General features: G+C 55.8%; 1 protein-coding gene across 2 annotated transcripts in view; it reads right to left on the bottom strand.

Annotated features, from left to right (window-relative positions):
- Window positions 1–11,260: 11,260 nt before the first annotated feature.
- SUSD4 (sushi domain containing 4) overlaps window positions 11,261–27,243 on the bottom strand; it is a 61,950-nt gene continuing 45,967 nt past the window's right edge. Inside the window, exons 5-9 of one of the 2 annotated variants that reach the window (XM_070401203.1) lie at window positions 21,737–21,925; window positions 17,068–17,259; window positions 15,770–15,914; window positions 13,121–13,503; window positions 11,261–12,228 (exon numbers count right to left, since the gene is read on the bottom strand). In XM_070401203.1, coding sequence (XP_070257304.1) covers window positions 12,200–12,228; window positions 13,121–13,503; window positions 15,770–15,914; window positions 17,068–17,259; window positions 21,737–21,925 — 938 coding nt within the window. In that variant the 3' untranslated portion in view covers window positions 11,261–12,199. Of the gene's footprint in view, window positions 12,229–13,120; window positions 13,504–15,769; window positions 15,915–17,067; window positions 17,267–21,736; window positions 21,926–27,243 lie in introns of both variants that reach the window. The other variant, XM_070401202.1, reaches the window with a different exon arrangement.

Here is a 27,243-nt window from a genome sequence, read left to right as displayed (position 1 = left end):
AGTGGGACCCAGAGCACACGGGGGTGACTTGGTCCATGGCACCTGTTCCCCTGCCCGAGCCCGCCTCACAGGTGGGCCCTGCGAGACCAGCGGGGGCTTGAGTATCTCTAAGCCAGAGCCCTGGGAGCCTGCAGGCAAAGGAAGGACATGCCAGGGGGTGCCTGGGCTCCCAGGGACTTCCCACGCCCTCTCCCAGGGCGGCACCTGGCTGTGGTTATGGGTTCCAGCCACCTGGCTCCAGAGACTCATGTCAGACCTGCACGGACCCACAGGTCCTGTCGACCTGGCCCTGGCTGTCAACAGATGAGGTCATTGGGGACATGCCAGTTTCAACCTGAATGGCCAGGACGGCTTAGGGTGTCCCCGACCTGCAGCCCTTAAAATGAGCCTCCGTTACCTCTCTCCAGTGTGGCAGGAGGGGCTGGTGACGCCCTCTTTGCTGGGCAGGGCCCAGGGGCTGTCTCTTGCGTTTTGTCCATTAAAACCCGGAGCAGCGCACACAGCCTCGGGGCACGACCAGGCGCCCATAGGCAGAGCGGGTTTAGGGGTTTGTGTCGCTGCCCTGTTTGTGTCAGTGGCTCCCCTACCCGCTGAGGATAGAGTCCAGAGTCCAGACCTCGGTTTCATTAGAAGCGACATTGTGTCCGGTCTGTCCACCACATCAAATCTAGTATCTGCACAGTGTCCCCCAATAAATATTTGTTGGGGACTGAGTGAATGAATGAGTGACGTTAGCAGCCTTCATTTCAAAGGAAAAAATGACAACTCACCATAAACTTGTAGCATCATCATTAGTGACTGTGTTCCTTTAAAAGGGCAAACGACCAAAACAAGATTCAGGGAAGTACAGATCCCGGGGCTTAACAGGGACTTTTAAAAACGAACCATGCGTTCAACAACCGCACAGTTAAGCTTCACCCCTAGACCCTGTGTTCTTGCTCAAATGACAGATCTGGATACAATTCGTCCTTCAGTATCACTGCCCGCAGGGGAAGGCGGACGTGTAAACAAATGGTTATAATGCAACAAGGGCTCCAAGAACACGCGTACCTCCCGCTGCCCGGAAGCCCTTGTATCCGGGACGTGATGACGCCCAAGAGTTCAGGTGAAAAGATAATGGTCACTTTGTCAGCTCCAGGGACAGAGAAAGAGCATTCCTGGCAGAAGAACGGAGGGGAGAAGGAAGGGGGCTCATCGGGGGATCTGCCGCTGGTTTGGTGTAAATGGAATGTGGGTTGTACGCCAGGGTGGGGGGCCAGACCTCAGGGGACCATGCACATACACTCTGCTCTGGCTGCCCGTGGGGGTTGGGGACCCAGTGGATGGTGGTAAGCAAATGGAGTGACATCTCACCTTTGTATCTGTGTATTAGACGTATAACCCTAACAGACGTGTATAGACTGAAGGGGGTAAGGGATGGTGTGGCTCAGTGGTTGAGCATCGATCTATTATTCAGGAGGTCACGGTTCGATTGCCGGTCAGGGCACATGCCCGGGTTGCGGGCTCGATCCCCAGTGTGGGGCGTGCAGGAGGCAGCCGATCCATGATTCTCTCTCCTCATGGATGTTTCTCTCTCTCTCTCCCTCTCCCTTCCTCTCTGAAATCCATAAAAAGATATTTTTTTTTTAAAGGAAACAAGCCCAGTTAGGAGGCTACTGCTATTGTCCAAGCAAAGATCATCAGAGTGTATATTGGAACAGGGACATTCATTCATTTTGGCCAATAAATATTTTTTATGCTTTTATGAGCCAAGCACCATGCTGGCGGGGAAGCTGAAGACAATGGTGTGTAATGTACAGGTGCGTACGCAGGCTTGGTTGCCTTGGCTGAGTTGTCAATCTCTCCAAACCTCGGTGTCTTATCTGTAAATAGAAAGAATAATACGTACCTTATCAGACGGTTGTCAATATTAAGATAATGAATGGCCTGTATCACACGTACAAAACGGTGCTCAACATCGGTCATGATCAGGGAAACGCAAATAAGAAGCACAAGGCAATCTCGCCGCACACCTGGCAGAACGGCTGTTATCGAAGAATCAACAAATAACAAGTGTCGGCGAGGATGCGGAGCGAAAAGGAACCCTTTTGAACTCCTGGGGCCAATGTGAATTGGTGCAGCCATGATGGGTCACAGCGTGAAAGTACCCCAAGAAGTTAAACACAGAGCTACCATCTGACCCAGCAATTCCACTTCTGGTATTTATCTGAAGAAAATGAAAACACGGTTGGAAAAGATATATACCCGCCTGGTATCAAAGAGCGGGAGAGAGAGATAATGAGAGAATCATTGGTCGGCTGCCTCCTACATGCTCCTATCGGGGATCCAGCCTGCAACCCGGGCATGTGCCCTTGACCAGAAATCGAACCGTGACCTCCTGGTCTACAGGTTGATGCTCAACCACTGAACCACGCCGGCCAGGCTTGTAGGGCTGTCTTTGTTTGCCTGGGGGCTCGGCCGCCCAACAGTCTGACGATGTGATTTACATTTGGTCTCTGGGAGGCACCAACCTCAGGGAAGGGCTAGAGCCTGGAGGTCATCCAGGGGTCAGTATGTGATCAAGCCCCAATAAAAGCTCTGGGCTCCACAGTTTGAGTGAGCTCCTGGGTTGGCAATACTCCGTGCATATTCTCTCTCTCTCTCTCTCTCTCTCTCTCTCACACACACACACACACACACACACACAAACACACACACTCCAGCACCAGGAGCGTACCACCTCACCGAGGACATGCAAACTTCATGTCTGAAACCCTCCCAGGTCCCCCCTATGTGGCAGGACTTTGAATGGCTCTACTGTGTATCTCTCTGTTACAATCAAATGCAATTCTCACTATAGCCCTTCCCCGAGGTCTGTGGGCTGTTCTAGCAAATCACTGCACCCAAGGCTGGTGGTGGAGGCTCCCGAATGTGTCGCCAGCTTCTCTGAAGCGAGGGCAGCCCTGGGGTGGGGGCTGGGGGCAGGGTTGTTCCCGCAGGCTTTGCAATTTGGCAAACTCGTTGCAGGTGGAGAAACAGACAGTGGCAGGCCCCGTGGACTAGAACTCAGCGGTTAGAGAAAGGAGCGTGACACAACGTGAGTCGCCAAAGCTCTGTGCTGAGGGAGGGGGTGTTGTCTAGACGGGGGGAGGGCTGGGGGAAGTGTGGTTTTTAAGGCAGCAATTCAGCAACTGGCCCGGGACAGCCTGTGACCGGGGATCCCCGTGGGGACATCCCCGGAAGGTGGCATCACCGTGGCCTGCGAGTGAGGACAGCCTCGGAGGGAAGTGACATGTGGGCAGGGCCTGGGGCACAGAGAAGCGGGCGCTCGCCTCCTGGGCGGGTGGAAGGAACCCCAGGGGGACAGTCTGGCAGGAGCAGTTGGAGGAGATTCGCTGGAGAGGCGGCCGGTTAGGAGCCACGGTGGTTTCAGATTCGCCCTCGAAGGCGAGAGAAGGCCTCAGTGTTGCAGCGCTGGGAGGAGTTGCTGAGTCACGAAAGCAGATTTTTCGGAATTTGTTTCATATCGTTGCCCCGGACTGAAGCGTTGGAGGGGGGTCTGCTGCTCCCAGTGTGGGATCATTGGGGTGGTTACAAAAAAGTGTACAGTGGGGCCTTGACTTACGAGTGTCCCGACTAACGAGTTTTTTTGAGATACCAGCTGTCTCTCGGCCGATTTTTTGCATTGAGTTGACAGAGTAATTTGAGTTAACGAGCTCCTTAATGAGCTCCTTAACGAGCTCGGTCTCGGAACGAATTAACCGTAAGTCAAGGCCCCACTGTATTTGCTCTGACATAGTAGTCAGCGATCAGTACACGTTTCAACCCCCAATGGAGTGCTCCTCAAACTTGCCCTGACAGTAACCCAGCCAGAAAATGCATTTCACATCAGTATTCAGCACACACACACACACACACACACGTGTAAATGCATGCACACACATGCACGCATGCACATGCACACACACACACACATACACACTCAACACAAGTTACATGGAACAGTATCTCCTCTTATTATGTGCAGTGCACTCTGAAATTTTCTATTCCGCTCTACTCTATTCTATTCTGTTCTATTCTATTCTGCTCTATTCTATTCTATTCTATTCTATTTCCTAAAAATACTGGTCGTTAAGCAGCAACTTTATTCCCCCACCTAACACCCCCTGCCCACCTCCCCCCACCATTCAGCCCTCGGATCACAAAGGCCCCGAGCGTTAGGGTCAGTGTTGGCCACAGGTATCCATCCCCGTGTTGAAGGAGTGGGGTCCTGGGCGTCCCATGATGCTAGGACTACAAGCCATCCTCAAGTTCATGTAGCATTTATGGAACCGGCACCGAGCCAGGTACTAGAGACACTGTGGAAAGTCTGAGATGCTGTCCGGTCTGTAAGGAACGTACAGTCTGGTCGGCGATATAAGACTCACCATAAGGCAAAGGGAGACACAGAGAACAAGGTGTCTGCGTGGGAGCAAGTCCGTGCGCAGACTGGCATATTCTGGGCACATTCGGCCCGAGAACATCCGTTACCAGATACACACACCCTCGCCCACACAGCCCCACAGCCCTCCTCAAATCCTTGGTGGCTAAGCCGCGAGAGCACAGAGGGATGAAGCAAAGAGAACTCCACAGCCTGCGTTTCTCCGAGAGCTCTCAGGGCGACCTCGACAGATGGCATCAGCTGAGTCAAGTTCATAAACCAAACCAGTGGCCACCGCAGCCACGTGGGGAAGCCACGCTGGCCTGGACGCTTTTATCACGACTCAGACCGAGCCCGTCTCTTTCTCTGGGTGACTGTCAGGCCAGAATTGGTCCCGTCCTCTTGCTCACTGCCTCCCATCGCTTGGTGAAATATTTACATTTCCCCCTCCTGGGGGAAGACTTTCACCAACTTGCAGATAACCTTGGAGGGACACTGTCCTCCCCTGTCCCTCCTAGAGATGCCAATTTTCTCCAAAGCCTGGGGCTGAGGATTTTTGCCCTCTCCTGGGGTTCTCGTCCTGGAGAAAGGCTTGCTGTTGAGTTCAGTTTTCCTTCCTGCAGGAGCCAGCACTCACGGAATTATGGAAAGCCATCCCGCCGACTCCTTGAAATCTCCCTGAACCACACAGGTCCCGCCGGCGTCCGTTGATATAATGCTAAGCGCGAACCCGCCACAGACAGCGAGCTCCAACCTCCTCAGATAAATAGCTCTGCAAGGAGAAATGCAAATCAGGGCTCAAAGCCGGCCTGGGCCTTGCAGGGTGCATACCAATGCGGCTTTCCCCGTTAGCGAGCGCAAGGCAGCGCCTGCGTGGGTTTGTCTCCTGACGGACGGAAACATAAAGCCTGTTAGCTATGGTTTCCCCTTCAGAAACGCAGCAGGCACCGCAGGCTCAGATGCTGAGCCGTTAAGCACCAGGTCCGTGGAGGGAACACACCTGAGAGCATCCCTCAGAGCGGGACCGAGTAGGTGGGAGCAAGTCCAGAGGAGGATGCGGGCAAGTCTCAAACCCGTGACCTAAGCTCCACCTCAAGCGCAGTAGCTGGCAAACGGTTCAAAGGCAGCAGGTAAATTCCCTCCGGGTCCTTCCCCCAGGTTTGTACATCCTGGTTCTCTCCTCTTCAAAAACGAAGTGGTGGCTGAGTCTGGGACATTCCTGTAGAGAGAGGGTGGGGTGGGGGTGGGGGTGGGGGTGGGGGTGGGGGTGGGGGTGGGGCCCACCCTGTTCTGCCTTCTGTGTCCAGAGTGAAGTCCAGCACATGTTTGCTGAGTGAATGTTTGTTAGGGAGCTGGGTGAGTGGGTGGGTGGAGAGGCAAGAGCTGTCACTCCTGACAGCAGGCAGGAGAGAGGTAGAGGAAGAAAGAAATTTATAAAAACATATTTTAAAAATAAAATCAATCAATCTATCATCTATCTATCTATCTATCTATCTAAAAGCCAGGCAACCAGAACAGTGGAACAAACAGAACGACTGGAACAACTGGTCACTATGACGTGCACTGTGGTGGCCAACCTGCTCGATCAGGGCCCTGATCAGTGCCCCCAACCTCCTCCATCCCCTCCCCCCAGCCAGCCCGGCCCCTATCGGCATCCCCACCCTGGTTGGGGGTGAGGGCCCCCGGCCAACCACCCATTCCCTGCCCCCTGCCGCCTGATTGGCCCCCATTGGGGCAGGCCTGTCCAACCAGACCCCACCTGTGCACAAATTTGTGCACCAGGCCTCTAGTATATATATAAAAGCCTAAGCAACCATTACGACTGGATGACCGGCTGGTAGTTACGACGCGCACTGACCACCAGGGGGCAGATGCTCAACACAGCAGGCCCGGTGGTCAGTGTGCTCCCACAGCCAACCTCCTGTGGCCAGCCAACCTCCCACAGTCCCTCCCCCCAGCCGGCCGGCCCCTATCGAGACTGGGCAAGACGCCCCGATTGGCCCGATTGCTGCCCAGGCCGAGGGACCCCACCTGTGCATGAATTCGTGCACCGGGCCTCTAGTAAATAAAATAAAATGCTTGGGGAGGCTACCTTGACTTTGGACCCCAGAACTGCCGGAGAGTCCGTTTCTGTTGCTTTCAACCACCCAGTTTGTGCTAACTTGTTATTGCAGCTCTAGAAATGGGATACAGCGCGAATAACCGAGATAGGATAAAAATAAGAGAAATCAAGCAACAATAATAAATAAAATAAAACGTGGACTGCACAGCCTAGTTATGGGGTTCTCTCCGTGAGGTGGTGGAGTTAGGTGATTCTGAAATGACCCCGAGTTTCCTATTGTTTTAAATTTTCTAACCACAAAGAATTTATGAGCTTCATACTGCTGCAGAGAAAATAGAAGTAGGATTTATGCTTCGCCATTTATGTAGCCAATTTCATAGACATTAGGTCGTTCTATCATGTATCTGAAAGGTACACATTACCGTTTTCCTCTAAGAACTTGTCGAGTGTGGACAGAAATGACTTAAGCAGGATAAAGACTATTTACTAAGAACCAAGATCAAACATTTCACTAAGTGGAAAAATGCCAAAGTCGTTTCTATTAAGTCAGGGGCAAGATAGAGCGCTGCTGTCTTCACCGTCGATCAACATGACTTTGTAGCTTTAACCAAGAGAGTAAGCCAGGAGAATGAATTGAGCGGCGTAAGCACCGGAAAGAAAGGAAAAATATCTTTATTTACAGATTATCGAGCGGGCACCTAGATAACCTAGTCGATTTTAATAAAACAATATTAACGTTAGTAAGAGAGTTTAGTAAGATAGGTGGATAAATAAAGTTTTGATTTATGATGGCAATAAACGTTTGGGAAGGGAAATGGAAAAAAATAGCCCATTCATGGTAGCAACAAACGAAGATTTCTAAGGATGTGTTTAACAAGAAAAGAATTTTGACGGGGCCAAGCTCTCCCTAATGAGATACTGTGACCCCAAAACAGGAGAAGAGCACCCCCTATTTCTGTGCCCCCCATGCCACCACTGCCTGGTGGCTTGTGTCCCTTCTGCTGTGTCCAGTTCCTGGGCAGACGTCCATGCACTTCGAGTGATGGGGCCCCATCGCCTTCACACAGACAACAGACGGGGTGTCAGGCCTGGGAGCAAGCTGGAACGGGTGGGAGAGGGGGGCGGGAAAGGCGGCCACATTCCCAGGGGGCCCGGAAGCCGGGAGTGTTCCCGGCCGGTAGCTGTAAGGCCGGTTCTGCAAGCGGCAGGGGGCGCCCCACACTGAGCCGAAGCAGCGGTTGCTGGCTGGTACTCAGGCTGCCAGGCCCCCGTCCAGCCTGGCTGGCTCCCGGGCGGCTTGATCCCCATCCCCGGCCCAGCCAGGCTGGGGAGGCAGGGGCTGCTGAGTGGCTTGATCCCCCGAGGGCTCTGAGCCCAGAGGCAGACCCAGCTCCGCAGCTGCTGAGCAGCAGGTGGATTGGTATTGGGGCCACTCCCACTGCCTTGGGGACCCCAGAGCCTGGTTCTGCCCAGTGTGGGGGCGGGTATGCTGCCTGTCGCGGCCGTTACACATAATGGCCTCCACGCCCCAGGCCCTGCGTTAAGTTTTATGATTTAATGATTTGATGCCGCCGTGCGCAGCGCTGCCCACACCCCATCCACCGCCCTGAGCAGCGGCGGCTCTCCGGGGCCCCGTTCTGCCAGATCCGGCACCTTGACCGCCGACCGTCCTCTTTATCGCCTTGGAAACTCACGGGCATTAACTTTCATGCCTTAAATCTAAAATAGGCAATCAAACGAGGGAAGCAGGTTAGTGCTCGTCTCCAGGGCCGCCCGTGGGGTGACCTGAGTCCTTTGGGGTCCCTGGGACGTTCTGAGGTCAGCTGCCTTCCATGAGCAGAGCCTCTGTGGCATTCCCAGAGGCCGCGCTGGGAGCAGGGCAGAGGCCCAGGGCAAAGGGGGACACTGTCCCTCTAGCCCGGACAGCTTAGCCTACAGAAGCCAGGACAGGGCTCCTGGGAAGGGGGCCGAGGGGACCAGGCAGAGTGCACTGTAGTCCATCCCCTTGGGGCAGCCCCACGCAAGCCTGCCCACAACCTGTGTGTGTGTGTGTGGGGGGGGGTGCAGGGGCCAAGGCAGGTCAAAGTGCCTGGGGACACACGTCCGAGTTCATCAGCCACCCACAGCCTCCCTCACATTGGCCACCAGGAGACCAGCGGCCACTTACCAAGTGCCTGCTGTGCGCCGTGACCCACGTGGCTATCATCCTCGCCACAGCCCGGGAGGAGGGCGGAAGGGACTTCGCTCCAGTTTCTGCAGGAGATGGAAGCCCATGGAGGGCAATTACTCACCTAAGACACACCCGTGAGCGGTCCAGGCAGGCTTGAGGCCAGGTGTCGCCCATTGCAAAGCCCAGGCTCCCCCCAGCTATTTCGCTGCCTCTGTGGGGAATACACAGGGGCCCGGGCCAGACTCGGGGGGAAGGGGGTGCTGCCCAGCACCACACGGCGTGGGGGGAGGGAGCATTCGGACCAGCAGGCCTGGCCCATGAGCCTTTGCATTCGGCGCCCCCTGGCCGGGCCCTCTGTGTGGCCAGAGGCACAGTCCTTCCACAGGAATGGGCTGCAGGCTGCCGGCTGCCAGCTGCCGGGACGGCTGTAATCAGGTTGGAATGGCTCTGAAGGTCCCACGCCAGCAAACCGCAGCCTTCAATTTAAAAACGTGGAATCAGCCCCGGCCGGTGTGGCTCCGTGGATAGAGCATCGGCCTGCGGACTGAAGGGTCCCGGGTTCGATTCCGGTCAAGGGCATGTACCTCGGTTGCAGGCTCCTCCCCGGCCCAGGCCCTGGAAGGCGCTGGTGCAGGAGGCAACCCATCGATGTGTTTCTCTGACATCGATATTTCTCTGTCTTTCCCTCTCTCACTCTCTTTGGAAATCAATGGGAAGCCCCAGCTGGGTGGCTCAGTGGATAAAGCATCGGCCTGCAGACAGAAAGGTCCGGAGTTCGATTCTGGTCAAGGGCACATGCCCGGGTTGCAGGCTTAATCCCCAGTGGGGGGCGTGCAGGAGGCAGCCGATCGATCAATGATTCTCTCTCATCGTTGATGTTTCTATCTCTTTCTCCCTCTCCCTTCCTGTCTGAAATCAATTAAAAAATAAAAATCAATGGGAAAATATTCTTGGGTGGGGATTAAAAATAATAAACAAATAAAAACGAATAAAAACAAACATGGAAGCCAAGTGCGAAGATGCCCTGTGACTTCCGTGCTTGTGGTGGGAGCACGCAGCCAGAAACGGCTGCTCTGTGGTTCTTTAAATACCTGATTCTGGGCCCAGGGACAGACATCCCCAGTTCTCCCTGCAGGCTCCGCCCTCCGCAGACCTCTGACCTCCGTCCCCAGGGTGCCTCCCTCCCAGAGCAGGGAGCCCGGTGGTCAGGGACGGTTCCCTCCACACCGCACCTCTGGGCACAGTTCACAGTGTGGCCCCGTGTGATCTCATACCTACCGGCTCCTGAGGCTGTTGGAGAAAGATCGATTCCGTTCATGCCCAGAGGGCCTCCGGGACTTTGAAATGAACAGTGGGTCCGAGTCCAGACCTGCCTGGGGCACCAGGAGGGTTCTTTCCTGCCACCTGGGCCCACCACGATGAAACAGAAACACATCCCGGTAATAGCATGTGAGGGTGAGATGCTGATGCGGCCACAAACCCAAGGGACCCCGCGGAGGACCCAGGTGACTGGGGAGACACTGTCTGATGGGGCCACTGGCAGACATTTCCTTCCTACCAGCCTCCATGCTTAGAACAACGTTGACACGCATACCTGGGTGTGTGTGGCACTGCGGTACCTGTCCCTCAGGTGCGGGGCTGGACAGGCATCCACAATGCACTGGCTTGCAGGTGAGGGGCTGCGTGTCTACTTTGGGGTGCAGAACGGTTTCTGGAAGGAGGTGAGGCCAGGCCCAGAGCCAGCCTCCCAAGCTTCGCCCCACTCCCCTTGCCCTATGTGGGGGGAAAGGAGGCACTTACCTGTGGCCTCTGAGACACGCCCCCCATTTAGGGAGCCTGGGAGGGCAGGCAGCTGTAGGCATGGAGAAGAGCGGAGACCTGGACCGACAGGGATGCCTGGAAGGCTGCCTGGAGGAGGAGGCCCAACGTGCGCCCTGGATGCCCCCCTCCCACCCAGGCCCCACATCCTCTCTCTCTGAGTGGGCCAAGTGGCATTTAAGCACAAACACTTGTGAGAACCATCCCTTCTATGGGGCTTGTCGGACCAAGTGGTGCCCGTGGCAGGTGAGGCCATCAGCGGACAGAGATATGATTGCTACACACGCCACCCACCCGCCCAGCACGCTCACCCCCCAGGGCACCGGGCCAGGCCTCGGGTTCTAGTCCGACGCTTCATCTCTATCAGCCACAGTCACGGTCCCTCCCTGCCCACCCAACTCCACTCCACTAGGAACATCACGCTTCATGCAGACATTTCCTTTTTAATTTTTTAATCAGTCTGTGTCCAGAAAAAACAGGATTTGATTAGGCTCCCCGCTTCCACGGCTCCGTCAGCACAGCAGTGTTAGGGGTCCGAGTCTTGTTGGTATTCATCTAAAATCTGGAGGCGGAGAGGAAGCAACTCCACATAGCGTCGTGTATTTGAAGAGACACACCTCACGGCTCAGGGAACTTTTTGTATCAGTCATTTTTGTAGGAACCACAGCCAGTGGGCGCCAGCCGGGAGCCCTCGGTGCTGGAGGGTAGGGTGGGCAGGTGGGCGAGGCAGCCAGAGGGGAGGGCAGAGCCGTCTTTGGGCTGGGAGGCCTGCCCTCGGACTTTGCAGGACAAAATAAAAGGGGAAAATAAATAAATCCAACCTCATACTTTATTGGGAGGAGGGATGTGTTGACAAACAATTTCTGTTCGGGGAAATAAAGTATGGCTGAGCTCGGGACTGAGGGCCACACTCAGAACAGTTGAGGGCTCGTGGTAGTGTCCAGTGGAATCTCTTTAAAATGCCGCAACAGAGCCTCGCCGCCAGGGGATGTATCAGGACACATTCTGACCGTTAGTAGAGTCACAGGACTGATCCCACGCCACGGACCCAGGTGCCGGGCCGTGAACACACACAACCACGTGACTCCGCCCAAGGACAGCACGCAGGACACGGGCTCTCCTTTCTGAAGAAGCTTCCAGAAAGCAGAGGTCTGCCACATCCGGCTTTCGTCTTGTTGAGTAGAAACCCCCAGATCCAGGAAGATTGTCCGGGAGCCGTCGGGGAACCTTCCCATCGGGCGCCTCCAGGGGGCGGCGTGCTGCTGCTCTTCCCGCAGCCCGACCCAGGCTTCCCCTCAGAGGCCCATCCAGCCTCTCGGGGAATCCAGGGAGGGTTGGAAGCAGATGCGGAAGCGGATTTACACAATGTGACATGCTTTCGGGGGACGCAGGTGGCACGCGTGACATACGTCGGCAGGACGCGGGACGCGGGATCCGGTGGCCCGTGCGTGGACTGTGTCCTGTTCCCCAGCACACACGGCGGGGGGCGGGGGGGCCTCCCCTCATCCCTCAGTTCCCCCGTGGTCTCGGCAAACCCGCAGGCCCCAGGTAAAAGGTCTGCCGCCGTCGTGGGTCCGTGTCCGACACCCCTGCTGAGTCTGTGACATACGACGTGAGTCACTGTCCCCGCGTAGACAGGGTAGAACACGCCCCCACCCCACCCTCTGCCCTTCTGTGGCCTCCCTCCACGGGACCGGGTTCCGTTCCCAAAGGGGCAGCCGGAGCACTGGGCCTGGGAGCTCCTTCCAGGCTACGGGTCCTCTTCCATGAGCGGGATCTCTGCGAGAGGAGATGGTTGTTACTGACTGCACCCCACGCCCCCCACGCCGACCCGCGATGACAGGCTGCATTAGACTGCCTGCGAGTCCCCACAGCGGGGAGGAGAAGGAAAGGCCAACTCCCACCCATCAGTTAGCCCGACTCCTCCGTGTCACAGCTCCGTGCGGGGGAGTCTCAGACCAGCTCGTGAAAACGAAAACTGGATGTGAGCCATGTGCCCTGACGCTCATGCCAAGAGGCGACCATTCCAGGCACAGAGAGGCGGCAGGAGCTGCAGAGAAGGGTCCTGGGGGGACCTGGGGGACCCCTGTTTCCACATCGTGACTGCCACTTACTGTCGCTGGAATGGCTGTCTCCTTTGCAAAGCGGTGGCCCTCCCCTTGGACACAGCCCTCTGTAGTCTGACGCATGTTCCCGCTTTACCGTGAGCCGCCGCAGCCCACCTGTCCTGCGACAGGCAGACACACACATCCTGCCCCACGCCTCGTGAAAATGCCCCTCGTGGGCACAGAACGTCCCCAGCCCTGCCCCACGGCGCCCGTCTGCGTCTCCCCTCCTGGCACAGGTGGGTCCTCCCGCCGCCCAGGCCCCGCTCTCAGAAGTCCTGCCGAGTTAAGGGACCGAGGAGGCCAGCACCCGGGGTCATAGGAAGCTCTGAAAACCAAAGACCGGCCACTCGAGCCTTTCCGCTCTGGACAGTGGCTGGGTGCCCCTGGTGCCTCCTGAACTGTCCATTACGGGGCTCATCCCTTCTGAGATGAGGACCCCTCCTCTCCTAATTGGCCTTGCCCGTGGCCTCCGCACGCAGGGAGGGCCGGACGGCTCTGTGCCGGCCCGAAGATGCTGGGAGCCGGTGCGGCGGTGCGTGCCGGGCCCGGGGACAAACACTTACCGTCTGCGATGTCGATGCCGGGGCTGGTGGATGCCACCTCCCCCGCCGCGCTGGCCGCCGTGCTGGGGTTGTCAGAAGCAGGGCGGGTGCCCCCTGGGCACGTGGGGGATGGGTACAGACTCGGGAGCAGCTCGGAGGAGCCCGAGACACTGTCACAGGCTTCTGACTCCCCGGGGCCGGTGTCCGTGTCCCCGGAGCCGGGGTAGGCCGGGGGGCTCTGGTCATCCACGGGCAAGGGGCAGCCCTGGCCCCCAGGGGCCAGGTACCCAGGGCCTAAGGCACTCAAGCCGCCGCTCACTGCCTCGTCGTACGACGGGAGCATCACGGGCACGCCGTCCACCACCACGAAGTCGGGGTCACTGCTGGAACTCCTGGGGGGCCCCCTGTGCACGGCAAAGCGGTTCCAACATGTCAGAGCGACACGCCACCCCGGGGGAGGAAGCCACAGTGCCCCCCGCTGGAGCTGGGGTCCTCAGGGGGCCGCGATGGGAGCAGTGGTATATATATATATATATATAAATAAATAAATAAATATAAAGGGTGTCCCAAAATTCACGCAAGAAGTAATTTTGATAGAAAACACAGGTTTATAATTAAAAATTGTAATTTTTTTGTTGAATCATAAAGTATACAGTATAGGGTTATGTATGGAATAGCATATTGGGTAAATGGCCTCCACGGCTTTGCTAGCACATACACATTCTTTTGTTGAAATTTTCCATGACCGTTTTGCATAAATGTGGCTGAATTTCGATGAGGCTCATTTTCATCTTGATGGCTTGGTTCATCGACAAAATTGTCGCATTTGGGATTCAGAAAATCCATGAGTGATTGTTGAGAAACAAATGCATCCACAACGTGTCACTGTTTGGTGCGGATTTTGGGCTGGAGGCGTCATTGGGCCATTCTTCGAAAATGTGGCTGCTCAGGCAGTAACAAAAAAGTGTGTATGTGCCAGCAAAGCCATGGAGGCCATTTACCCGATATGCGATTCCATACATAACCCTATACTGTATACTTTATGAATCAATAAAAAATTTACACTTTTTAATTATAAACCTGTGTTTTCTATCAAAATTACTTCTTGCGTGAATTTTGGGACACCCTTTATTTTATTGATTTCAGAGAGGAAGGGAAAGGGAGAGGGAGATAGAAACATCAATGCTGAGAGAGAATCATTGATCGGCTGCCTCCTGCACGCCCCACCCTGGGGATGGAGCCCACAACCCAGGCATGTGCCCTGCCGGGAATGGAACCCTGACCTCCTGGTTCATAGGTCGATGCTCAACCACTGAGCCACGCTGGCCGGGCTGAGGTTTCTTCTCCTCACTGTCTTGTGCCCTCCTGCCTGTCCCCTCCGCTCTCCCCTCACGCTTCCTTCCTCCCTCTGGGACCTCTGTGCTTGGCCTTGTGGCTATAACCTCCTGGCAGGGGCCCAGGTGGCCCGTTCCCGCCGAGTGTCTCTGTGGTGTCCCTCAGGGAGGCTGCTGGGAACAGAACAGGTGAGAGAATAGGGGCTGGCCTAGCCGTTGTGGCTCAGTGGATACAGCGTCGGCCAGTGAACTGAAGGGTCCCAGGTTCGATCCCGGTCAAGGGCACATATCTCGGTTGTAGGCTCCATCCCCGACCCTGGTCGGGGCAAGTGGGGGAGGCAACCAATGAATGTGTCTCTCTCACATTGATGTTTCTCTCTGTCTCTGCTCCTCCCTTCCCCTCTCTCTAAAAATCAATGGAGAAATATCCTCAGATAAGGATTAACACAAAAAAATGAGTGGCCTTCTCTGATGCACAGGGTCCCCGAAGGAGAAGGCTGACACGGGGACAGATGGTTCCTCGGGGACAGGCCGCTGTGTCCGTGAGCCCTGGCGAGTGTCCTGGGACGCTTGATGCCCTGCCCTCCTTCTCATGTGCACAACCCGCCCCTTCGCTTTCTAAGCAGCTGCTTCCACGCCGCGGCCCGCGAGCAGCGGGGCCAGGAGGCACTTCTTTGACGCGAACGGTGCTGCTGGCCAGGGAGGCCGCTCTGGGAGGAGTGTGACAGGGTCCTCTGTGGGGCTGGCGGCGGCGGGAGGACGAAGACACCAACCCGAGCTCATTGGTGAGTGGGGGGGGTGGGGGGGGCCCCGACAGCGCCCTCCACAGGCCCCACTGCGCTCGCTCAGCTCCTACTGGAGGCAGAGTCCACGGGCCCTGCCCTGACCCCAACCAGAACCCTGTCCCGAGACGTCCCATCGCACACGGTTTCTGGACCTCTGTTGGGTCACACACCTTGGACTTTGTCTCCTAATCAGCTCTGTGCATTCCTTACCCTCCCGTGGACCGCAAGCTGCAGGGGACGCCACTCCAGGCCACGTGCGGGGAGGGGAGTCTGTGCTCCCCTCTCACACCCCAAATGCCCCTTCCGGACCCTCTATCCAGGGAGGAAGGGAGACACGGCTCCCAGGCGGGGGATGGGATAAGGTGGTGGGAAGGGGGAAATGAGGTCTGTCTCCTGCTTGGTGCCCTGACCTCCAGGCCCCCCCCCCCCCAAAAACGTCCCAGGAAAGCGTTTCGCTCTCCCCGTGTCCTCCCTGAGAACCTCCACTCTGCACGCACTGCCCCCCCCCCCCCCAGCCTCCTCTCCCGGCTGCCCCAGGGGGCGGCACTGACCTCGGGGGGAAGTGGGCCTTGAACTTGGTCTGGAACATCCTGGCCAGGATGACGAGCAGCAGCACCAGCAGCACGCTGGTCGCCGTGAACGCCACGATCTTCCACGTGGTCAGGAGGGTCTCGTGGGTGTTGGGCCACGTTTGCTCTGTGGGGGGGGAGAGGGGGGAGAGAGAGAGAGAACAAAGGGGCACACGAGGTTCCTGGACTGTACCGGGTGTGGTGAAGGTTCCCACGCACCTGGCCCGTGGCCTCGGGACCCACAGCACTAACCCGTCCCCAGCGGTCTCTGCCGGGTTGGAGGGCGGCCTGCATGCGCCCATTGCAGACCAGTGAGAGCCTGCTTCTCGGGCAGAGAATGAAGGGGCCCCTCCCCTGGGGAAGTCGTGTCCAGGAGCAGGGAAGTGGCGCTGAGCTAAGGGCCTTTGTGAGGGTCTGGGAGGGACTGTGGGGTGGGGTGAGAAAGAACCGGAAGCTGGAAGGGCCGTGGAGAGGCATGGCCATCACACTCTTCAGGTAAGGGGAGGCCAGGGCCAACCCCCAAACCAGAGTCCTGTCCCTTGGCCACAAGCCCCACCCCGTCTCTTACACTTGCCCTGTGTGGCTGCTGGCTCCTCCTCCCTTCTCTCATCTTTTGGTTTGTTTGTGAATCCTCACCCGAGGACATTTCCCCAGGGATTTTTAGAGAGAGTGGAAGGGAGAGGGAGAAGACACAGAAAAGGAAACATCGATGTGCGAGAGACACATCCATTGGTTGCCTCCTGCCACGCCCCATCCAGGGCCAGGGATGGAGCCTGCAGCTGAGGTACACGCCCTCGACCGGAATCGAACCCATGACCCTTCAGTCCGAGGACCAAAGCTCTAACCACTGAGCAAAACTGGCTAGGGCCTCCCTCCTCTCGTCTTGCTCAGAAGCGACCCGTAGGCCTTCCTGCACTGCTCCCCCGGCTGGTTCCCATGACCCCGGTGGGCCTCCGGGTCCCGTGTTAACCGAAGCTTCCCTCACACGTTGTGTCCAGGGGGAAAGTGTGTAGCATCCCCACTGCTCAGGGCAGGTGGCCAGGGGCGCCCCTGGGAAACCCCAGGGTGGAGGGGGAGGGGATGGGAGGGAGGAGACGGTGGGTGGCTGTTTCTGGTGCTCCGGACTCTGTACCCTGGAACCCTGAGGCCCGTGGTTTGCCGGTAACGTGTTATTAACTAGCAGGTACTGAAGTTTGCACACGGCTGATGTCCTAAGCGCCAGCACGTCTAACCCACAGTGTCATTTCTGTGGGCCCGGCCCTGGGGCCCGGGCGGCTCACCTGACTTGATGCAGTAGACTTGATAGGAAGGAAACCACTCCCCGTACTGGCAGGTGATGTACTTGTAGTCACTGGTGAGGCTGTAGCCGGGGTCGCAGTAGAACTCCACGACGGTCCCGTGGTTGTAGCGATCGCAAGGCCGCGGGTGGCAGACGAAGTCGCCGTGGCTCACCATGGGAGGGAGCGGGCAGACTTGGGCAGTGGGGGAGAATAAGGGTGTGAGTACCAGGTGCTCACCGCGTGCGAAGCCCTCCGAACCGGGTGACCGCAGTCCCGAGAGACGCGCCGGCCCGTCCGCCACGGAGCTGGCGCGTCGTCCCAGGGGCGGTCCCTTCTGAGCGCCCGCTGCTCTCACCCGGTCTTATAAGGCACCTTGTCAAAGGGAGGTTCGCTTTACATGGCCAAGAGTGTGCCTGCTCAATAGAGAGCATGGAGCCACTCTACTCCTAATGCAGGCTGTTAGGTGCCAGACAACCTAGTAAATAAGACTAAGATACTTGTGGGCAAAATGCTTACCGAAAGGAACAGAGGTGTTTTCCATCTTTAGATTTATTCACCGACTCCTGAGTCAACCCATCCCTAAGCCTGGCCCCCAAGAGACGGTTCCATGAAGAACATGAGGGCTGGCAACCTGATCCCAGATCCACTGTGCCCTGGGGCCGATGGAGGCCCCCCAACAGGCTGTTTCCCCGGTGACAGCCAGGGATGGAGGGCTGGGGGCAGCCGGCTGGAGCCTGGGGGATCCCTTCTCTGAAGGTGAGTGTGTGGTGGGGGAGGGGGTGTCCTCATTTCTTAATTTGGTGGGAGAAGTCATTCCAGAATTCTGCCGCCTTTGCTCCCTTCGGTGGAAAGAAGAATCCCCTCTCTTCTTTCAACGTCAGTGTAAGTCCCTGCATGTGACCGAGGCAAAAAACATACTACTTCTAAGACACCAGAGAGCTGGAGGGCTGATGGTCACGTGTTCCCAGTGAGGCTAAAGGAAGGCGAGGTGCGGAGAGGACCTGCCCAGGGGCAAAGGCCCGTGGACAGGGGACACGAGGGGGGTGAGGGGGGTGGAGTTCAAGGCCACCCGCCAGGTCAGGGCTCATAAAATCCAAGGGAAAAGGAGCCGGGAAAGAAACAGCAGGGAAGCCTGAAAACTTGGTTCCGCTTGAAAAACAGGAGCAAGGCCTCCTGGCTTCCTCAGCACAGGAAGATCAGCGTCTCTAGATTCAACCTAGAAAATATAAGGGCGCTGCTTGATGCCAAGGCACAGTCTACCCTCGAGGACAAGAGCGATGCGTGAGCGAGAAGATGGAGAAGCCACAGTGGCAATTACTTCTTGTAAAAGAGAGAGAGAGAGAGAGAGAGAGAGAGAGAGAGAGAATGAGGCACGGTGGTCCCTGCGACATGCCGGTGACACCCAGGCAGTCATTTCCCTGTAATCGCCGTGCCGTGATGTATGATCCGTGCCGTGATGTATGAGCCGTACACGGGAAGGAATGGCAGTAATTTACCATTGCGTGTGAACAATACATTAACGAACTTGCCTGCAACTTTGCATTTCCCGCTAATAAAATAAAATTAAAATAAACCGGCTGGGGTCACGGGCAAGGCGGTTATAATACAAACAGCGTCACACCGAGGAATCTGCAGGAAACACAGGTTGGCAGGACACAGAGCAGAGGGTGCTACGCACCAACCTACGGGCCAAGAGGGCAGAGCAGGTTCTGTTTGCAGAACCACCTCATGTCCTTCAAGACAGACAGGGCTTCCCTGGCTAATGTCCCTGACGTGACAGGGTGAGCGCCTAAGATTTCTCCCTTCCGGGGCCCAGAGAACACACGTGTCTGCAAAGGGGAAGGAAAGATCGCTTTCGTTCTGGAGAATATGATCAGCAAACAATCCCCTAAGACGTTGACTCATGTACACGGAATTCCAAATGCGGGTTCTAAATGGGCTGTCTGCTCGCGGACTCGAAGGCGGGGAGTCGGAGGAGATGGGGGGTGGGGGGAGTCTGCGACCCGGCAAATCATTTCATTTCTCTGGTCTCAAGTTCCTAAGGAGGCAGAACCGGATGAATGATCTTCGTACTTGACAATGGCAAGTCTTCCTTCAGATAAACCCGCAGTGGGAACGCAGTATGTAGCACAGGGCCCTCGGGGGTGGGCAGTTGGGACAGAGCTACCTCAGCCTCGTTGGCTTCCGAGGGAACTCCTGGGCCTCAGGGCCTGGGGACGGGGGGACGTGGGGGGCAGGAGCCCAAGCCCACCTGGCCAAGGGTTACCTGGCCTGGTATACACCTCTTCCCTCAGGCTAAGGAGAGGAGAGAAGGGTGGAGGCCGGGGCAAGCAGACAGAGCCCTCCCTGCCCCTTCCCATGGATAGAGGCCCCCCCCCCCCCCCCCGCCATGCTGGGTAAGGGAGAGAAGGGGCATTCGTTTTTCTTGTCTTCATCTTCTGTTGATTTGATTTCACATCGAATCCAGCTGCTGCCAGGATCACTTGATTGACCACCTACTACGTGCCAGACACTTCACCAAATGCGCTGCATCTGTCCCCATTGGGTCCTCACAGTCCCACGAGGTAAGGACAGTCACCTCTTCCTTTTATGGCTGAGGAAACGGAGGCCGATGGAAGCTCAGCGGCTTTCCCATCTCAGATGACTGACGAGGCGCCCCAGGACTTGAACCCGGCCGGCGCGCTGTCACTCTACACTCTTAATCGATACACCCCATTGCCTCCGCCGTCACCCTGGCGACCCCATCTCCCGGCTCACAGTGGGTCAGAGAAGGAGTTGGAGGCGGGGAAGTTGCAGCGGCAGGTGCCCTGACAGCTGACGGACGGCTGGATTCGCAGTGAGACAGGGATGAAAAGCTCAAGGAGAAAGGCCTCCATGCACAGCCGTCCACACCCGTCACTGTCAGGGTCAGAACGCGCTACGGTATCTCAAGCCCCCGGCAGCACCATGACCCGCAGCTCCGTGCAGCAATTCCCACCGGTGCCAACAGGAGAAGTTAGAAGGCGTGCCAAGGAAGGCAGAGAAACGAGGGACACCAGCGTGGGGGATACAGGAAAGGGGGGGGTCTCTCCGGATAGCTCACCCTTGCTGAATACCCTAAGACCGTGGTCGGCAAACTGCGGCTCGCGAGCCACATGCGGCTCTTTGGCCCCTTGGGTGTGGCTCTTCCACAAAATACCGACTTCTGCGCATGGGCCACGAAGTTTCAATCGCACTGTACGTGTGCGCCCGCACGTGGTATTTTGTGGAAGAGCCACACTCAAGGGGCCACAGAGCTGCATGTGGCTCGCGAGCCCCAGTTTGCCGACCACTGTCCTAGGGGATTTGGGATGAGTGAGAGGAGGGGCGAGTGGGGGCTCCGCTTACCAGCCCAGGGGAATGGCCAAATGAATGGCCCAGGCTCGATCCTGTCTCCTTGGAGCACCAGGCTCCTCTCCCCTCCCCCGTCGCCTCCTGGCCAAGATGGCACCATGGCTCAGCCACCCCCACTCCAAGCCTCCTCCAGAGGCCTCCCGCCAAGACACCCGCCTCCTCTGACCTCTTCTGCGCACAGAGGTGTACACCGGGGAAACACTGCCTGTAAGAACTCGCCTGTTGCCACCGCCTGTCTTGTTTTGTTTCCCAAGAAAGGCTGCAGAAAGGCTTTGTATGGCCTCTCGACTGCAAAGTTCCTCTCATTTCTCTCCCCCATGCAGACCCCCGCCTGCCTACAGTATTCAACAGACGCCGAGAAACAAATGGGTGTTTGTTCTCTTCGATCATAATTTCAAAACCCGAATGAAAGCGAGGGCTGAGCCAGCACGGCCAGCTTGCCTGGCGGAAGTAGTTAGGGCTCTACACCCACAGACACCGGCCTGCCTGATCCCCCTCCCCCCCGACCTCACACCATTGATTAGTGATTATCACGGAACCACGCTCCAAAGTCACATCGATTGAACAAGCACAGGAGGAGACAGCTCTCCGTCCAGGCTTCTGCGTGCGTGGGCTGGCCGTGGAAAGTACTTACCGCAAAGCCACAAAAATGCCTGGGGACAGGAAGGAACATTGGCACCTTAACAAGACGAGGGGTGAGATGAATGGCGCCCCCAGACAATCTGTTTCCACTGGGTGCAGGGAAAACTAATTTTTGAAGACGTTTCGTCTAGCTTTGCAATATTCTGCAGTTGAACGGTGGATGATGCTGGGAACTTCTCTCTCTTATCCCTTAAGCCAGTGGTTCTCAACCTGTGGGTCCCGACCCCTTTGGGGGTCGAACGACCCTTTCACAGGGGTCGCCTAGGACCACCGGAAAACACCTATATAATTACATATTGTTTTTGTGATGAATCACTATGCTTTAATTATGTTCAATTTGTAACCATGAAATTGGGGGTCACCAGGACACGAGGAACTGTATTAAAGGGTCTCGGCATTAGGAAGGTTGAGAACCACTGCTTAAGCTTAAGGATGAGGACGGGGGTGGGGGAAGCAGGTGTCATGTCTGGTTATAAGTGTGGCTTCCTGGCAGACGAGCGGGCTGGCTGCCTCGGCTCAGGATGGAGGCCAACAGGGTGTCTTTAATGAACAGTTAGGGCCGGCCATTGGCCATCGTTCTCCACTCTGCACCTCCCATGGAGACACCCGCTCTAATCATCCCACATTCACCTTCCAGAAGCACAAGAGGTGTTACCTTCCAGAGCAAGGCACCGAGGTGGGCTGGACGACCAGATAAGGTTGTGTAAGCACTCGAGATATTCTGACCCCTCGAGCTTGAACCCCGGGAAGCAGCGGTAGGCGATGACCGTGCCCACCGGGAAGGAGGTCTGGAACTCGGAGATGTTCACGTAGCCATTGGAAGAGGCCAGTGGCCTCAGGCAGCCTGGGGAGAGGGAGAGGGAAAGGCGGAAGTCTTAGTCGGTCGTCTTTGTCCACCCAAGGGATAAACCCCGCTCTCAGATTCCCCCACCCTAACCGTGGCCTCTGAGCCATGAACACCTTGTTCCTAAAAGTTCAGATTCCTGCTCAGTTGGCATGGCTCAGTGGTTGAGCGTGGACCTAGGAACCAGGAGGTCACGGCTCGATTCCGGTCAAGGGCACATGCCCGGGGTGCGGGCTCGATCCCCAGTATAGGGTGTGCAGGAGGCAGCCGAATCATGATTCTTTCTCCTCATTGATGTGTCCATCTTTCTCTCCCTCTCCCTTCCTCTCTGAAATCAATAAAATATGTTTTTTTTTATGAAGTTCAGACTCATCCTCCTGCCTATTCTATTTGTGATGCGCAAATTTGATTTTACAGTTGCAAATGGCACTAGAGCAGTGATGGCGAACCTATGACACCTCTGACACTCGAACTCATTTTTTTGGTTGATTTTTCTTTGTTAAATGGCATTTAAATACATAAAATAAATATAAAAAATATGTCTTTGTTTTACTATGGTTGCAAATATCAAAAGATTTCCATATGTGACACGGCACCAGAGTTAAGTTAGGGTTTTTCAAAATGCTGACACGCCGAGCTCAAAAGGTTCACCACCATTGACCTAGAGAGTGGGAGGAGTGGGGAGCAGTGAGGAGGGGGAAACTTACTAAACACCCAGGGTCGGTGTTCAGCCTGGGCACCCCCATCTCTCTTTTTAAAAAATATATATATTGATTGATTTCAGAGAGGAAGGGAGAGGAAGAGAGATAGAAACATCAAAGATGAGAGTCATTGATGGGCTGCCTCCTGCACACCCCCTACTGGGGATCGAGCCTGCAACCCCGGCATGTGCCCTTGACCGGAATCGAACCTGGGACCCTTCAGTCCTCAGGCCGACGCTCTAACCGCTGAGCAAGACCAGCCAGGGCTCGATCGCTTTGAAGCTCCCCAAGGAGCCCTGGCTGGTTTGGCTCAGTGGATAGAGCGTTGGCCTGGGGACTGAAAGGTCCCAGGTTCGATTCCGGTCAAGGGCATGTACCTTGGTTGCGGGCACATCCCCAGTAGGGGATGTGCAGGAGGCAGCTGATCGATGCTTCTCTCTCATCGATGTTTCCAACTCTCTATCCCTCTCCCTTCCTCTCTGTAAAACATCAATAAAATATATTTTTTAAAAAAGAAAAGAAAGCTCCCCAAGTAATCCTAACGTGCCGTGCCGTCAGGGCTGACAACCGCCGAGTGCCACAGAGGAAAAGGACACCCCGCTGTTTCAACGGCAGCGGTGGGGTGTCGAGGAGGTTGGGACGCGGACTCTGTTCCGCCCTCGCAGAACACGGCACCGAGGCCTGCGTGACGAGATGAAACTTGTGGAAAGCCCGTTGAGCTTGGTGTGAAGTAGGACAGGCACCCCGTGGGGCGGTGGTTCGCAAACCTGAGAAAGACCCAGACGGGGGGTCTGCGTGGGCACGAGGATTCGCATCCCTGAGGCGGGGACCAGCCCCGAGAACCCCGCAGCGGTGAGCCTGCACCCCGGGAACCTGCGTGCTCCCCGCGTGGACTGAGCCCCGAGGCCATGCTCCTACTTGTCTAAGACACCCGCTGCCTTTTTTGTCTCGAAGCCCATGCAGCCCCGGGGACGTCCCCGGCCCGGATTCCGTTCCGCGTGGCATCGCGGTGACTGTGGGACGTCTTATGGCCTCAGCGGCGGCGTCACTGGAGGGTTTAACGACCCCGCAGAGCGGCCTCGCTTCCCGGCGAGAACTAATTGTGCGTGAAGTAAAGACTGTGTCACGCAAACACCTCGTTCCTTCCAATCACCAGGGACAGATCCCAGCAGCTGCCGGAGCCCTTCTCCGAGGGACTGTTAGATGTTTTACACGGAGCATCCAAGAGCCTGCTGCTCGGCAAGTGGCTCCGGTCCTCGCCCCAGCACACGGGGTCTGGGTATCAGGGCAGAATTTCAGGAGGAACTCCCTCTGGGGGGGCCCTGCTCTCCTCCGTGATGGTACCGCAGAGCTCGGTGACCCAGCAGACCCCCGCCCACCACCCGCCTGCGCTCAGGACAGACCAGATCTGAGCTGCGTGGGCTCAGCCCAGCCTTCCGGCCGTCCCCTGGGCCTTACAGGACTATTTTTTGTTTATTTATTTGTTTGTTTTGTTTTCTGAGCTGACAAGGTTCACAAAAGTGAAATGTGTGAGGGGAGGTGGGGAATCGGGGAAAAAAGGAATCAGTAAGTGAGAATAAGATAAGCAAATTCATCCTCGAACAAGTAAACCTATTGGAGCCTCTGGGCATAGCTGGCACCGAGATGGTACCCATGTCTCCTTTGGGGGAGTGGACAGTGGACCTTGAACCTGGGGTGGGGGGCGCTGGACCGAATGCAGCTGAAAATCCATGTATAAGCTTGATCCCTGAAGAAGTTCAGTCGGCCCTCGGAATACGGGGAAGATTGGTTCCAGGACCCCTGTGGATACCCAGATCCGAGGATACCCCAATCCGTGGCTGTTCAAGGCCCCTCTACAAAAAAAGACCTAGACCAGGGGTGGGCAACCCCTGGCACGCGTGCCAAACAGGGCACGCCAGTAACTTTTGCTGGCACGCAAAACCCTCTCTTATAATCTTCCATTTACAATTGTGAATCTTTGTTCTCAGTGATGAATTTTGTTAAGTCTCATCATAGGAGTAGCCTGACGGATGAAAGGAGTAGCTCGTGCATATCTCTGAAGGTCACGAAATATAAACCTGATGTAAAATCTCTGTCATCAGTGATGCAGCAGCAAAAGTCCCACTGATAAAATCAAACGGAGTCATAAGGTTTTCTGTTGGACCATCAGTGTACATGTATACATTAAAAAATAAATGTATTTTTTATCATCATATACTGTGTTTTTGTCGCTCGAATGAATTTTATTATTTCTTCAAGGTTCTTCACATACGTACACCTTAAGAGATATCAAGTAGGCGTAACATGTTCTCAAAAAATTAGGGTTGGCACGCAGAAGAATTCTGAGTCAGAGATTTTGCTGGTTTGGGCACGCACTCACAAAAAGGTTGCCCACCCCTGACCTAGACCAATGTGCACTATAGCGCTAAGCTCCCCCCTCGGTTAACTGCCTTCCCCTAAGTAAGAACTCCCCTGACTCACCGTGAGCAGGAGGCATGGGGACACCGCTCTCCGAAACACAAGGTTCCCACGGAAAACAGTGGCCTTGGAGCAGCCCCTCCCCTCGCCCCAGAAGGAGATGGAAGGGGTTCTAACTCGTGCAGTTGATCGGAGGAGATGTGCCCTCTTGGTTGGGAACAGCCTGTCTCAATGTAACAGGGAGAAACGGGCTTCCACTCAATGATTCAAGAGGGTTTCCATTTGCAGGTCTAGAGACTAGAGAGAAGGCTCCTCGGGCGTTAGCTCCTGGGTCTACAGGTGCAGATAAAAGTGACAGAGCAAATGGCACTCAGGGCCGGTTATACCCGCCACCTGGGGGCTCAAGGGGTGGCAGGCTGTCTAAGGCAGCCCGAGTCCGTGCCTGGGCGGGTGGGCAGCCTACGGAAGCCGGGCATCAGCGAGGCCAGGGGGTGGACGGGAGGGCGGGCACAGGAGCAGGGGCACCGCCTCTGTGGGGACAGAGGGCTTTGAGGAGGAAGGAGGGGGGCTGTGGGTCACACTGATGTTTGAGGAACCAGGCCTCCCAAGAGCAGCCGGCCAGCTCTTTTGTTGTCCAAAAATTCCACAAGCCATGTTTTGGCTGAGGTCTGAGTAAGGGGCGTTGGAGGGGAGGGACAGAGTGGACAGGCAGAGCAGGGGACAGACAGCCTTTTGTGGGCAAAAAGGGCACCTAAAGAAGCGTATTGTAGCCCCCCTGGCATGGCTCAGTGGTTGAGCATCAACCTATGAACCAGGAGGTCACAGTTCGATTCCTGGTCAGGGCACATGCCCAGGTTGCGGGCTCGATCCCCAGTTGGGGGGCGTGCAGGAGGCAGCCCATCCATGATTCTCTCCCATCATTGATGTTTCTATCTCTCTCTCCCTTTCTCTCTCTTCCTTTCTGAAATCAACAAAAAATATATTTTTTAAAAAAGAAGCATAGTGTCTTTAAGTGACATAAAAGGGAACAGAAAGAGAAGAACAAATAGAAAATATCAAAGCAAGAAGTGGCCAGAGTCCGAGGTCACTTTCTCGCCATGACTCCGAGGGGCCCGAGGGACTGGAACAAATTCGTGGTGAATAAAGTTCATCTGAAGCCCTAGCTGGTTTGGCTCACTGGATAGAGCATCGGCCTGGGGACTGAAGGGTCCCAGGTAAGATTCCGGTCAGGGGCATGTACCTGGGTTGCAGGCACATCCCCAGTAGGGGGTGTGCAGGAGGCAGCTGATGGATGTTTCTCTCTCACCGATGTTTCTAATTCTCTATCCCTCTCCCTTCCTCTCTGTAAAAAATCAATAAAATTATTTTTTAAAAAAAAGTTCACCTGAATAAATAGCCCCACCTGGGAGCAAGCTGCTGGCTTTGTGGATTTGTCTCTGAACGTGTAAACGAACCACGTGTCTCCTTGGAAAACGCGACATATAACACGCTAAACACCACGGAGCGAGAGGGTGGACTGCCTCTGTCGCTATCCGAAGCCTTTGTTTCTTCCGGGGCCGTGACTCTTAGGCCGCGACTCATAAGAAAATGATCGATCTCCTACTACGGAGCGTGCGAAGGAATGTCAGGGCCTGCCGGCTACGGTTCCCAACACCAAGTTAACATCCGTCTCGACTGGAACGTGCTAGTGACTTTGGGGCGAGGAAGCCTGCTCTCCCTCGGCCTCGAACTCTGAATTATGCATTGGACTTCTCGGCCCTTCGGTCCGAGTCACGTGTCGAAAAACAAAAATCAGAATCAATGTGACCCCGAGGGCTGAGTTGCAGAAACAGGGCCCTGTATGTCAATCCAGGCTAATTTAAACACACACACACACACACACTCACACACACACACACACACGCACACAGGGGAGAGGATAAATATTCACCGTGCAGTCTGGACAGAATTAGAACTTGATTATTTTTCTGTTCCTCATGCATTATAAAAAGGGATAGCATTATTAAGAGAAAGTAGCCACTGGAAGATTGGCTTGAAATATATTCTCACCACCACTGAAATAAGTACAAATGTTCTGTTACTTCCATTAAGCACACAGCAGTTCATCACCGGGTCCACAGCCCAGTTCTGAGCCTCGTAACTCTTCCCCTACTTGCAGTTCCCAGTAGGAGAGACATCCAACATGCTAACCAACTGCCT

The sequence above is a fragment of the Myotis yumanensis genome, unplaced genomic scaffold, assembly GCF_028538775.1.
Source record: "Myotis yumanensis isolate MYYU_CA2020_CCGP unplaced genomic scaffold, mMyoYum1.0.hap1 SCAF_22, whole genome shotgun sequence".
NCBI lineage: Eukaryota > Metazoa > Chordata > Mammalia > Chiroptera > Vespertilionidae > Myotis > Myotis yumanensis.
Note: the sequence above shows the minus strand (reverse complement) of the source record. Positions and strands in the feature narration are given on the sequence as shown.